General features: G+C 46.3%; 1 protein-coding gene across 6 annotated transcripts in view; it reads right to left on the bottom strand.

Moving 5' to 3' along the window:
* armc8 (armadillo repeat containing 8) overlaps nt 1-13,765 on the bottom strand; it is a 141,238-nt gene that overhangs the window by 52,648 nt on the left and 74,825 nt on the right. For all 6 annotated transcript variants that reach the window (XM_072479242.1, XM_072479262.1, XM_072479279.1 and 3 more), the window contains 2 exons: nt 2,392-2,478; nt 1,895-1,987 (listed from right to left, as the gene is read on the bottom strand). In XM_072479242.1, the coding sequence (XP_072335343.1) occupies nt 1,895-1,987; nt 2,392-2,478 (180 nt within the window). The remainder of the gene's footprint in view (nt 1-1,894; nt 1,988-2,391; nt 2,479-13,765) is intronic.

A 13,765-nucleotide genomic window follows, 5' to 3' on the forward strand; every position in this document is an offset into this window, starting at 1 on the left:
TACAAAAATGTCTTAAAATAATCCAAGCAATATATTTGCCGGTTTAAACAGTCCAACATTGTGGCATTTTATTTTAATCTATTTTGCTAGTTTGAAGATAATTATTAATTCAAACACCAATTATTGTTTTTGTCTGGAGTACACAAATCACAATAAAGATGAAGGAGTTGTGCATTCTCCCAAAATTTCAATCCTTATAAGTTCAGTGATAATTTGGCTCCTGAGATCATTCACTGATTGAATATGTGATATTGAGCCACATACACCAGAGAGAGATGGCCAGAGTCATAACTAACACAAAGAAAGATGGCTATGTTTATTGCAAGCTGATCATGTCAGCTCCAAGTACATAATTGTAGGGGTTCCTCAGGGTAGGGTCCTCGGCCCAACCATCTTCAGTTGCTTCATTAATGACCCTCCATCTGTCAAAAGCTGGGATGTCCACTGATGACAGCATTGCTTTCAATTCTGCATGCAACTCCTCAAATAATGAAGCAGTCCGTCCCCACATGCAGCAACGCAGCAAGATCGGGACAACACTCAGCCTTGGGTTGTCAAATGGCAAGTAACATTTACTCCACACTCCAGGGAATAAACATTCCCAACAAAAAGAGAATCTAGCCCCCCCTGCCATTCAACAGCATTATCAAAACTGAATTCTTCACCATCAACATTTTGCATGGTCACCATTGTCCAGAAGCATAACTGAATGAGACACACGAATACTGTGGCTACAAGAACAGATCAGAGGCTTGGTGTTCTGTAGTGAATAACTGAACTCCTGACATCCCAAAGCTTGTCCATCAAATTCAAGGCAAAAGTCAAGATTGCGATGGAATACTCGACACCGACTGGATATGTGCAGTCAACACTCAAGAAGCTCAACATCATCCAGGGCAAAACACCCCACTTGGTACTCCAGCCACCATCTTAAACATTTGCTTCCTCTACCATCAATGCACCGTGGCTGCAGTGGGTACCATGTACAAGATGCACAGCCGCAATTCAACAAGGCTTCTTTGACAGCACCTTCCGAAAACGTCAGCCTTATTGCCTGGAGGAACATAGGGAATTGGTGCATGGGAACACCACCAAGCTCCATACCAAATCAAATGCCATCCTGACTTGGAAATACATCACCATTACCGAGTCAAATTCCTGAGACTCCCTCCCTAATACCACTGTGGGTCTACTTATACCATATGGATTGCAGCAGTTCAAGGCGGCAGCTTACCACCACCCTCTCTGGGGAAGTTATGGATGGGATACAAATGTGTGCATCACCATTGATTCACACAAACCACAAGTGCTCAAAAAAATCTTCACTGCAAATCTTTGACCCAAGTATTTAGTCATGCTTGTCTAATCTCTTTGGTTTGGTAATATGTTGGTAATTCCCCGCCTCCAAAAAAGGGATGGGGAAGAATACTGGAAAAACAACAAATTCAAGAACTGATTGGTAAGGGAGTGTATTAAGCATTTTAATTTAATCACAACTTTTTTGATAACATTCCTACACTTAACTGTTCAATGCTGACCTTGTTTTCTACCAAATCTCAAAATAATCTTCAATATTGCCCATTGTAAATTCATCACATGCAGAAAAAGCTTAAAAGTGTCTACTCGGTGGAACTTAAATGTCAAATAATTGTTTCTACTCATGCAGAGGCTGCGTCTGCTTCTATCGGTGTTTTGCAGAAAGTAAACTTTGCAACAAACACATTGGAAAAAGCAACTAAGTAACAGACCTGTCATCCAGACAGCTCTACAACTAAAATGAGTGGGGCTGCAAACAAAAAAATCTCTTGAACCATTGTCTAAATAGAGTGAGATCGTAAGAACAAAACAGTTTAAACAGGACAATATGATGAGCCTTAGTACGAGAAGTTCTTACCATTAAAGCCCATATTCCATTGACTCTGAGGGCTGGATTTTCACTCTGAGTCAAGTTACACAATAGCTCTACAGCCCCTGACTCCAAGATAGGCTGTAAAATACAAGATTATATTCTTTTTAAACAATTAATTTATTTCAAAAAAGGATTTCTAGCTCTTCCCAAAGGCTCAGAATCTGATAATAGATATAAAAATCAGACCAAAATTATGTATCGCCTTGACGCTCGCCATTTCAACAGCAACAGCACGAACAACTTAAACCAATCACGTTTGAGCAATTTTGTGTTGCGTTATTCCAATGGCAAATGAATAGTATAAAAATGTAATTCAGTTGGACAATAGAATACAATTTTACATCTTATTATGGCCAAATGAATATATGAAACAAATTGCTAACAACTTATTTTGGCAGTCGGCAGATAACATTCGGGTGCATTTAATAATTAATACCAACAGCAGTGGCAGTGAAATGCCCATTCATTTGATAAAGGCGAACCTCTTTGCTTGGAGAGAATTCAAGGAGAAGATTGCACAGTGTTGATGACGCCACGACAAGGACCTCATCAGGAGCATTTTGTAATAACTGAAAGATAAAAGAAAACAGGCTACTTCATCAACTGTATTCTCCAACATGAAGAATGCAAGCAAAACATTCCAGTGAAAATTGACGGTGGTGCTTTCAACATTACACTACAAAAGCACTTTTTTCTGCATTAAATTTCAAGGCAAGTGTTCACCAGCCTGCCCCCCTTGAATTCAATGTTCACAATACTTCCAAGTTTTGTGTTCTCTGCAATTTTGAAGTGATGCCCTATACATTTAAGTCTAAGTCATTAATGCGTATTGTGATGATTGGAAGACTTCAGGAATATTGGATTCTAAGTATTAGGCAATTCAAGGGTTAAGTTTGGGGTTAGAGTGTGTTTGGCTCCAGTGGTCATGTTGGTTTAAATAATTGTTTTGCAGGGCCTGGGTGCTTTTTTTCTCCCCATGTTTGCCTGGGTTTGCTCCCACAATCTAAAGATGTGCAGGTTAGGTGGATTGGCCATGCTAAATTGCCCTTAGAGTCCAAAAAGGTTAATTGGGGTTACTGGGTTAAGGGGATGGGGTGGAGGAAGCATATACTTGAGTGGGGTGCTCTTTCCAAGGGCAGGTACAGACTCTATGGGCCGAATGGCCTCCTTCTGCACTGTAAATTCTATGATTCTATGAGAAGGTGAAATTGACAAAAGAATGTGGTTTTCAGTCTGGAATAATGGACTTTTAAGGGAGTTAATGTGCTTTGCAGCCTGCAGAGGTTATTTGTTTTTTTAGCTTAGGGAGATGAGGTCATTGCTGGGTGTAGCCAAGGAATGCAGAGAGTCATTTGTGAGGCTTTAGAGAGGGAGTTTTGGGGAAAAAGTTTTGGAAGAGTTGAAGTCTGATCTGAGTGACTCAGAGTCCACAATTCTCCCATAGTAAGATCGATTGAGAGCTGTACGTTTCTTTTTCTTGGTGTTTAATGGGAAATCCAGTAGTAGTTTTTGAGGGGTGATTGTAAGCTGTTCTTTTCGGGTGTGAAGTTAATATTGTATTCATAATAAAGTTTTGTTTCAAAAATTTCCAAGCACTATTTCTTCATGCATTCACTGGTAGGTGAAGGATTCTTTCTGCACTGTCTTACAAATAAACTAAATATTGGGGTTTTGGTTCAGTCTGGGATTGTAATAATATCAAGAAAAGCCATGACCCTTGTGCTGATCCCTGGGGAACCCAACTGTATACCATCCTCCTGTCTGAAAAACAACAATTTACCACACTGTTTCCTGCCACTCAGCCAACTTTGTATCCAGCTGACATTGCCTGTTTTATTCAGTGAGCTTCAACATTTCTGGCAAGCAAAATGCAACTTTATCAAATGCCTATTGGAAGTCCATGGGCGCAATTCTCCCATCGGGAGACTAAGTCCTGACGCCGGATTGAAAACCGGAGTGTTTCACTCCGGTAACGGAGGCCGTTCCCAGCCCCCTATTCTCCCGCCCCCGGGGGGGCTAGAAGCGGCGCCGCGTAAATGACGTCACCCGCGCATGCCCGGTTGCTGTCCTCCCTGCGGCCGCCCCGCAAGATGATGCTGGATTGATCTTGCGGGGCAGCGGAGAAAGGAGGTCCTCCTTCAGAGAGGCTATCCCGCCGATCGGTGGGCACCGATCGCGGGCCAGACCTCTTTTGAGCCGCCCGCCCCCCCCCAGTGCAGGAACCCCCTCACCCCCCCCCACACAGGCCACCCCCCCCCTCCCCAGCGTTCCCGCGCTGTTCCCGCCGGCAGCGACCAGGTGTGGATAGGGCTGGCGGGAACCTATCGTGTTGGGCAGGCCGCTCGGCCCATCCGGGCCGGAGAATCGCCGCTCGGCCATTACCAACAGCAAGCGGCGATTCTCTCAGCGGCCAGCCGTGATTCGCGCCGCGCCGGTTTGGATGGGGGGGATGGGGGGGGGGGGGGGGGGGGGGGGGAGAGGGAAATCGCGTGCGGGCGTCGGGGCGGCGCCCGGGCGATTCTCCCACCCGGCTTGGGGGGGGCGGTGGGGGGGGGGAAGAATTCCACCCTACATATACATCAGCTGCATTACCTGTACGAACTGTCATAATATACACCAGTATATCATGGTGCAGACACACACTGATGGACACACAGTGGGACCAATCAACACACAACACCGCAGCCAATCACCAGTGAGAGCACACGCACTATAAAGACAGGGGGCATCAGAGGTCCCGCTCATTTGAGTTCCAGCTAGCTAGGAGGACAGAGCTCACAGCCTGCAACACAGACATTCACCATGTGCTGAGTGCATCGACAGGTTAGGACAAGGCAAAGGTCTTTAGTTAAAGCTAGTATCGTATTAACCCACAGTCTAAGTAACTTTAAACAGTTAATGATTCAATAAAATAGCGTTGCATTATTTCAACTGTTGGTGACCTGTATGTGATCCAGAACACCCAACACATCATGATAACAGGCGTGGTGGGATACTAGCACTTCTTAGATCTACCTGCAAGTGATCTGCCTTCTGCCAACATTCCGTCATCCTGCAACATGGACAACATCAGCCCGCCGCTGCCGCTCCGCATCGCTGGCAACCTCGGGGCCAACTGGAAGATTTTCAAACAGCGCTTCCAGCTCTTCCTCGAAGCCACGGACAGGGAGGGCGCCTCGGACACCAGAAAGATTGCTCTTCTCCTCTCCACGGCCGGGGACCATGCCATCCACATTTTCAACTCTCTCACCTTTGCAGATGATGAAGACAAGAGGAAGTTCAAGACGGTCCTCCTCAAGTTTGACACTCACTGCAGCGTAGAGGTGAATGAAAATTTCGAACGCTACGTGTTCCAGCAGCGTTTGCAGGGTAAGGATGAACCTTTTCAATCCTTTCTTACTCACCTCCACATCCTTGCGCAATCTTGCAGCTACGGTCCCACCTCCGACCCCATGATATGCGACCAGATCGTTTTCGGTGTTCAGTCGGACCCCCTACGTCAGCAGCTCCTCAAAGTAAAGCAACTCACCCTAGCGACCGCCATCGAGACCGGTGTCTTACATGAAAACGCCACGAGTCGGTATTCCCATATACAAGCGGCTGAAAGGGCGCGGCAAGGTCCCCACGAGGCGGAACGGGTCCCAAGTGATTGAGCACCTCCAGGGCCTCAGCCTGGATGAGGGCGGCCATTTCGCGTGCTTTTCGCGGACTCCCGCGCTTGTACGCGCCAACCGAGGGGGCAGCGAAGTTGAGGAACAATGCGCAGGCGCGCACCACGCACGACCGCACAGCGCATGCGCGGTGGCGCAGCGAACATGCTGATGTCACGACGTGCGGCAACTGTGGCTCCGCCCATTTAAAGCGGCAATGCCCCGCAAAATCTCGACAATGTCTACGATGTGGAAGACTTGGCCACTATGCTGCCTGCTGTCGAGCAGCTCAGCCTGCCAACTCATATCGCTTCAGCCAGCCTCGCAGGAATGTTCGGGCAATTCAACCCACGGTCACCGAGTCCGATGCCGACCTCCCACACAGCAGTGACACCGAGGACCCAAAGGCTCCTTTTCAAGTCGGTGTTGTAACGAAAAACAGGCTGTCCCCGAAGCAAAGACACCAGCCGCTGTCGGTATACAGCACCGATCCAGACGATGAGTGGTGTGCCAACCTGACGGTCAACCGGTCCCAAATACGATTCCGCCTGGACACTGGTGCCTCCGCCAATCTCATGTCGTGGTCTGCTTTCCAAAGCCTGTGTGTCAAACCCGCCATCATTCCATCGGCCTTCCAGCTATTGGACTACAATGGCAACATCATTCCTGCTACCGGCTCGTGCCAACTTGAAGTGATGCACAAGTCACGGAAAGCCATCTTTCCTTTCGAGATCGTGGGCTCCTCGAAGGACTCCCTGCTTGGCGCACAGGCTGTTGAACCTCGTTCAAAGAGTTCACTCTCTCTCTCTCTCTCTCTCCTGATGACAGGTCCGCCTTCCAGGACGCTGACTTCAGGGCGCAACTTGACGCCATCATCGACCAGCACCGCGACGTCTTCGAAGGCATGGGCACGCTCCCATATACTTACAAGATCCTACTCAAACAGAATGCGACACCTGTGGTGCATGCACCTCGCAGAGTCCCAGCACCCCTCAAGGACCACCTCAAGCAGCAGCTGCAGGACCTCCAAGACTAAGGAGTGATCTCCAGAGTTACAGAACCAACCGACTGGGTCAGTTCCATGGTATGCGGAAAAAAGCCTTCCGGCGAGCTGAGAATTCGCATTGATCCCAAGGATCTGAATCGCAATATCATGAATGAGCATTATCCAATTCCCAAGCGCGAAGAGATCACATGCGAGATGGCTCGTGCCAAGCTCTTCACCAAACTTGATGCCTCGAAAGGATTCTGGCAAATACAGCTCGACAAATCCAGCAGGAGACTGTGTACCTTTAACACCCCCTTTGGCAGATATTGTTACAACAGGATGCCCTTTGGGAAATTATCGGCGTCAGAAGTGTTCCACAGGATCACGGAACAAATGATGGAAGGCATTGAAGGTGTTCGCGTTTATGGCGACGACATAATCATTTGGTCCACCACCCCGCAGGAGCATGTCAGTCGCCTCCAGCGTGTGTTCAAACGCCTACGGGAGCAGGGCCTACGCCTCAACAGAGCCAAATGCTCCTTTGGTCAGACGGAACTCAAGTTCCTAGGGGACCACATCTCCCAGTTGGATGTGTGGCCGGATGTGGACAAGGTGGCTGCTGTCACAACCATGAAAACGCCAGAGGACAAGAAGGCGGTCATCCGATTTCAGGGCATGGTCAACTTCCGAGGGAAGTTCATCCCTAACATCTCATACTACAGCTCTCAGGAACCTGGTCAGGAACGACAGACTTCCAATGGCTTCCTGCCCACGAGCGCGAATGGAGAGAACTCAAAACCAAACTCACCTCGGCCCCGGTCTTAGCTTTTTTCGATCCAACGAAAGAGACAAAGATTTTGACCGATGCCAGCCAATCTGGCATTGGGGCAGTGCTCCTGCAACGCAATGAGGACTCATCATGGGCCCCCGTTGCATACGAGTTACGCGCCTTGACCCCCACGGAACAGCGCTACGCGCAGATAGAAAAGGAGTGCCTGGGCCTTTTGACCGGTGTCGTCAAGTTTCATGATTATGTGTACGGCCTTCCCCAATTCACCGTCGAGACCGACCATCGCCCGCTGGTCAATATAATACAGAAAGACTTGAACGACATAACGCCTTGGCTCCAGCGTATTCTGCTCAAGCTCCGGCGATACGACTTCCAGCTGGTATACACCCCGGGCAAAGACCTAATCATCGCCGACACTCTCTCCAGCGCAGTCAACACTCCATGTGACCCAAAAGGATTTGTCTGCCAGGTTGACGCACGTGGCCTTCGTGGCCTCCAATCTACCAGCCACGGATGAACGCCTCGTCCAAATTCGCCGCAAGACAGCGGCTGACCCTTTGCTACAGCGTGCCATGCGTCACCTAACAAGGGCTCAAGGGCCAATGCCCGCAGTTCTACAACATCAGAGATGATCTGGCGGTAGTCGATGGTGTTCTCCTGAAACTGGACCGCATTGTCATCCCGCACAGCATGCGCCAGCTCGTCTTGGAACAGCTACACGAGGGCCATCTTGGCGTGGAGAAGTGCCGCGACCAGCCCGAGAGACAGTGTATTGGCCCGGCATCAATGACGACATCGCCAACACAGTGCTCAACTGCCCCACTTGTCAGCGCTTCCAGCCGGCCCAACCACGTGAGACCCTACAGCCCCATGAGTTGGTCACGTCCCCTTGGTCCAAGGTCGGCATCGACCTGTTCCACGCGCTGGGCAGGGACTATGTCCTGATTGTCGACTATTTTTCGAACTACCCGGAGGTGGTACGTTCACACGACATCACATCGTCTGCAGTCATCAGTGTCTGTAAGGACACCTTTGCTCAACATGGCATCCCACTCACTGTGATGTCGGACAATGGCCCCTGCTTCGCAAGCCAGGAATGGCCCAACTTTGCCAGGAGGTACAACTTTGTGCATGTGACATCCAGTCCCCTGTACCCCCAATCCAACGGCAAAGCGGAGAAGGGCATCCACATAGTCAAACTGCTCCTCTGCAAGGCTGCCGATGCTGGGTCCGATTTCTACCTCGCCCTGCTGGCCTATCGCTCGGCCCCACTGTCCACTGGCCTGTCACCAGCCCAGCTGTTCATGGGTCGCACCCGGAGGACGACAGTGCCGTCCATTCATGTCCCAGACCTCGACCACGTTCCGGTCCTTCAACAAATGCAACTGTCTCGGGCACAGCAAGTGTTGGTGACCTGTATGTGATCCAGAACACCCAACACATCACCAACCTCTGTTACCTCACCAATCAAGTTAAACACAATTTGCCTTTAACAAATCCATTCCGGCTTTCCTTATTTATTTTGCACCTGGCCAAGTGAATGTTAACATTGTGCAGGATAATTTTCCCACCATCAAGTTTAAAGTGACTGTAGCCCTGCTGTCTCACAGCGCCGAGGTCCCAGGTTTGAACCCGGCTCTGGGTCACTGTCCGTGTGGGGTTTGCACATTCTCCCCGTGTTTGTGTGGATTTCGCCCCACAACCAAAAAATGTGCAGGCTAAGTGGATTGGCCATGCTAAATTGCCACTTAATTGGAAAAATGAATTGAGTACTCTAAATTTTTTTTTTAAATTTAAAGTGACTGTCCTGTGCTTGCTGGATTTATCAATATTCTTATTTGAAAGAGGGTACAATAATTGCAATTCTCCAGACCTGTGGCACCAACTCCATATCCAAGGAGGACTGAGAGATTATGGCCAGTACCTCAGCAATTTCCACCTTTCATTCCTTCAGCATTCTTGGATGCATTCAATTTGGTCCTGGTAACGTAACAACTTTCAGCCAGCCTTTTTAATACCTTCCATTTTCAATTTCTAGCCCATCCAGTACCTCAAATACACCCTTTTTTGCTAAGATCTCGGCAGCATCTTCACCTTTGCCAAAGATGTAAAATATTCTGTTGGTGCCTCATTAAGTCCCTTGCCACCGTGTGCAGATCTCTTTTTTGGTCCCTAATTTCCCCCATCATCTTCTTACTACCCTTTAGCCATTTATATGCCTATAATTGTGGAAGTTTCTATTATAAATAGGAGTCCTTCTGTGTCAAATGATTTGTTTAAACTACCATAACATACCACAAGGCATAAGGTATTAAATTGTGAATTAGAACACAGAATGGCTCATCGAATAGCACAACTGAAGTAGAACTGCCCCCACTTTCGGGAAAAAACCACTCGTTTAATGATCACTGTGCAGCAATGATAATGGTTACAGATCACCACAATCTATACCATTAAACATTCAGCCGAATAATTAGGGAATTCAAAAATAACCATTTTTTCTACTCAGACCTCTGAAGAACCCTTACTATGAGAGAGGGAAAAGATGCACAAGGCTGTGAACTCTCTCTTCCATTTTGAGTCCCATTTTTAACACATTTGTTCATCAAATACAATCTTCCTCCCCTACAGGGCTATCTGTCACTTGTTCCCCCACCCTCCCAAGGTCATCTGTCACTTATTCTTAAGTTTTGCTTTCAGAGCACTAACCCTTGTTCTGCTATTAATATATTCCATCTTACCTTTATGCCACCATCAATACCTTCTTTAGTCTTTAACACTTTCTTGTGCTCATGACATCTTCGTCAAAATTCTTCCACGCTCCCACATAGCCCTGACCCATTTTGCTCAAGCCCTTCGAACAGTATAAAATCCATCACATTTCTTTTTCACTTTAGCTCTGAAGAGTCATATGGACTCAAAGCTGATGTGCCTAGACCTGCTGAGTTTTTCCAGCATTTTCTGTTTTTATGCTAACCAAAAGGACTGCTTTGCGTTGGATGGTGTCAAGCTCCTAGAGTGTTGTTGGAATTGTCCTCATCTAAGCAAGGGGAGTATATTCCATCACACTCCTGGCTTGTGCCTTGTAGATTGTGGACAGGCTTTCGGGAGACAAGAGGCGCGTTACTTGCCACAGGATTCCTGAACGCTGATCTGCTTCTGTAGTCATAGTATTTATATGGTTAGTCCAGTTCAGTTCCTGGTCAATGGTAACTCACAGGAAGTTCACAGCAGTAATTATGAAGTTAGTACAACCTTAAAATCCAGTTGCGCCTCATTCAAAAGGTCCAGCTTTTTCAAGAAAATTTACAGCGGAACTGAATGTCAGACTGAACGTTTTTGTCAATTCATAGATTGAAAGGGAGATAGCAATCTGGGGCGTAATCAGTCCAGTGCACCCTATGGAAAAGCATAGTCTCGCTGTCAGAAATTTCTGAATTTATGCATTATTCTGTACCACCGGACTCCCAAAATTACTGTCCATTTCAACAGCATAATTATGTCCCATAGCAAAATACAGGTATTTTATACTTCTAATCAACAAAAAGAAGTCCCTCTAGACTTCTGCAACTTTATGACTACAGAATGTTAGTCCTGCAAATCGTTTCTTTAATTTTTCCAATTAAGGAGCAATTTAGCGTGGCCAATCCACCTATCCTGCACATCTTGTTGTGGGGGCGAGACCCACGCAGACATGGGGACAATGTGCAAACTTGACATGACAGTGACCTGCCTGGGTCCGGAATCAAACCCGGGTCCTCGACACTGAGACAGCAGTGCTAACCATTGTAGCACCATGCTGCCCTAGTCCTGCAAATCAACAGAATGAGGGTCAAACTTGAACAGAGCTGACACCAATATCCTGGCAGGCAGGTTAAATAATAGAGAGAGCGAAAGAAAACAGTATTAATTCAAGAAAATATTACAGAGCTAGAAAGAGTCAAAGACAGAGTTCTTTTTTTCCTTCATTCTTTCATGGGATGAAAGCATTGCTGGCAAGGCCAGCATTTGTTGTCCATTCCTAATTGCCCTTGAACCTAGTGCCTTGCAAGGCCATGACAGAGGGAAACTAAGAATCAGCCACATTGTTGTGGGTCTGGAGTCACATGTAGGCCAGACCAGATAAGGATGACAGATTTCCTTCACTAAACTGACATTAGGTGAACTGCATGGGTTTTTATGACAATAGATGATAGTTCATAGTCATCATTACGGAGAAGAGTTTTCAATTCCAACTACATCAATAGAATTAAAATTCCCACCAGTTACAATGGGTGTATTTGAACCCATGTCCTCAGGGTTTTAGCCTGGGACTACTAGTCCATTACCACCGTGCCACTGTCTCCCCCCTTTGTTGGAAACAGTGAAAATAATAAATGAGCTTGGATAGGATACGGTGGCAAACAATGCCAAAGATTTCCAGATGAAGAAGGTATTGGGAGAGTAGGATGATGCAGAAATAGTGGACACATGACAGATGTCAATGTGATAGCAGAAGGAAGAATCTCGTTGAATATGGAAGGTGCAGAAAAGTGAAAAAGGAAATAAGATGGGCAAAGAGACATACAAGGATAGTTTGGTGGCTAATATCAAAAGGAATTCCAAAGGTCTTCTATAGGCTTATTGACAGCAAACGGGTTGACAGGGGAGTAGTAGAGATGATTTAATAATAATGATACATAGTCTTTATTAGTGTCACAAGTATGCTTACATTAACATTGCAATGAAGTTACTGTGAAAATCCCCCACTCGCCACATTATGGCGCCTGTTCGGGTAATTCAGAATGTCCAATTCACCTAACAAGTACATCTTCCGGGACTTGTGGGAGGAAACCGGAGCACCTGGAGGAAACAGGTAGCACAGTGGTTAGCACTGTTGCTTCACAGCGCTAGGGCACAGATTCGATTGCCAGCTTGGGTCACTGTCTGTGCGGACCAGAGGCCTTTTTGAGGTAATCAACAACACTTTGCTCATTTGGGAAAAAGGACTTTTCCAAAACCGTGATAAACGAGAATATTGTTGGGATACTGGATTACATAAAACTAGATACCAGAAAGACTAGCAGTACTTAAAAGGAGACATCACCTGTTTAGATGAGGCGTATTCTCGGTTGCTAAGGGAATTAAGGGTTGAAACTGCGGTGGGGTTGACCACAATCCCCCAATATACGTTAGATACTTGGGTGATGCCAAAGGACTGGAAGATATTAAATATTACATCTTCTTCAATAAAGGCAGATTACAGGTCAGTTAGTTTAATATGGATGACAAAGAAGCTTTTGAAACAATAATGTGGGTGAAAATTGCAGCAGCTAAGGGATGGTAAAAAAAGAGATGCGGTGAAGTGTCTTTCAGACTGGAGGGAGACATAAGTTCCCCAGGGTTCAGTACTAAAACCAATGCTATTTTTGATCTACGTTAATAACCTGAACTTCAGGGGTACCGGGCAAATTCAAAATTTGCAGATGACATGAAACTAGATGCATAGTAAACAGTGAGGAAGACAGCAATAGACTTCAAGAGGATGCATGTAGGTTGGTGGAATGGGTGGGACGTATGAAAGAAATTTAACACCGTTAAATGAGGTGACACATTTTTGTTGGAAAAATGAAAAGACAATACAAGCTAAATGGTACAATTTTGAAGAGATGGAAGGAGACACACACCTCTGGATAACTGTATGCAAATCTTTGAAGATAGCAGGGCAGGGTTTCACAAGTAGTTAATAGGATCATGAATGCTTTCCTAGAGGCATAAGGTATAAAAGCCAGGAAGTTATGTTAAATATATAAAACACTAGTATGGAGCCAGCTAAGTAGGCTGCCCAATTTTGGACACCGCACTTTAGGAAGGACATAAAGGTTTTGGAGATGGGTACGAAAATGGATGAGGTATGACAGTTATATACGCTGGTGAAGCTGGGGTTGTTCTACTGAGAGCAGTGAAGGTTAAGAGCAGATTTGATCATTTGTTTAAGATTTAGATTTTAGAAGGGTTTAGATTTTGTAATTGAGACAAACTGTTTCCAACGGATTAGGGATTGATAAACAGCCTGATAGAGGGGGAATGCAAATTCCAAAGTGGCCTTCAAAAGAGACTATATACATTGAAGCAGAAAAATACTGCAGGAATACAGTGAAGGAGCAGGGGAGTAGGACTGACTGGATTACTCTTCAAGAGAGCAGGTGCAGACTTGATCGGCTGAATGGCTTCCATTAATGCAGTAACATCTCTATATTTTCTATGATTATTTTCTGTAATTCAGTGATAGAAGGCCATCAGCTCCAAGTCTTCTCCACCATTCAATAAGACCATAGCTAATCTGTATGTCCTGTACTGGTGGAGATGACAGTGGTAATGTCACTGGGCTAGTAATCCAGAGGTCGAGGCTAATGCTCTGGGGTAGCTGGTGGAATTTAAATTCAATT

This window comes from Scyliorhinus torazame, chromosome 2, assembly GCF_047496885.1.
Source record: "Scyliorhinus torazame isolate Kashiwa2021f chromosome 2, sScyTor2.1, whole genome shotgun sequence".
NCBI lineage: Eukaryota > Metazoa > Chordata > Chondrichthyes > Carcharhiniformes > Scyliorhinidae > Scyliorhinus > Scyliorhinus torazame.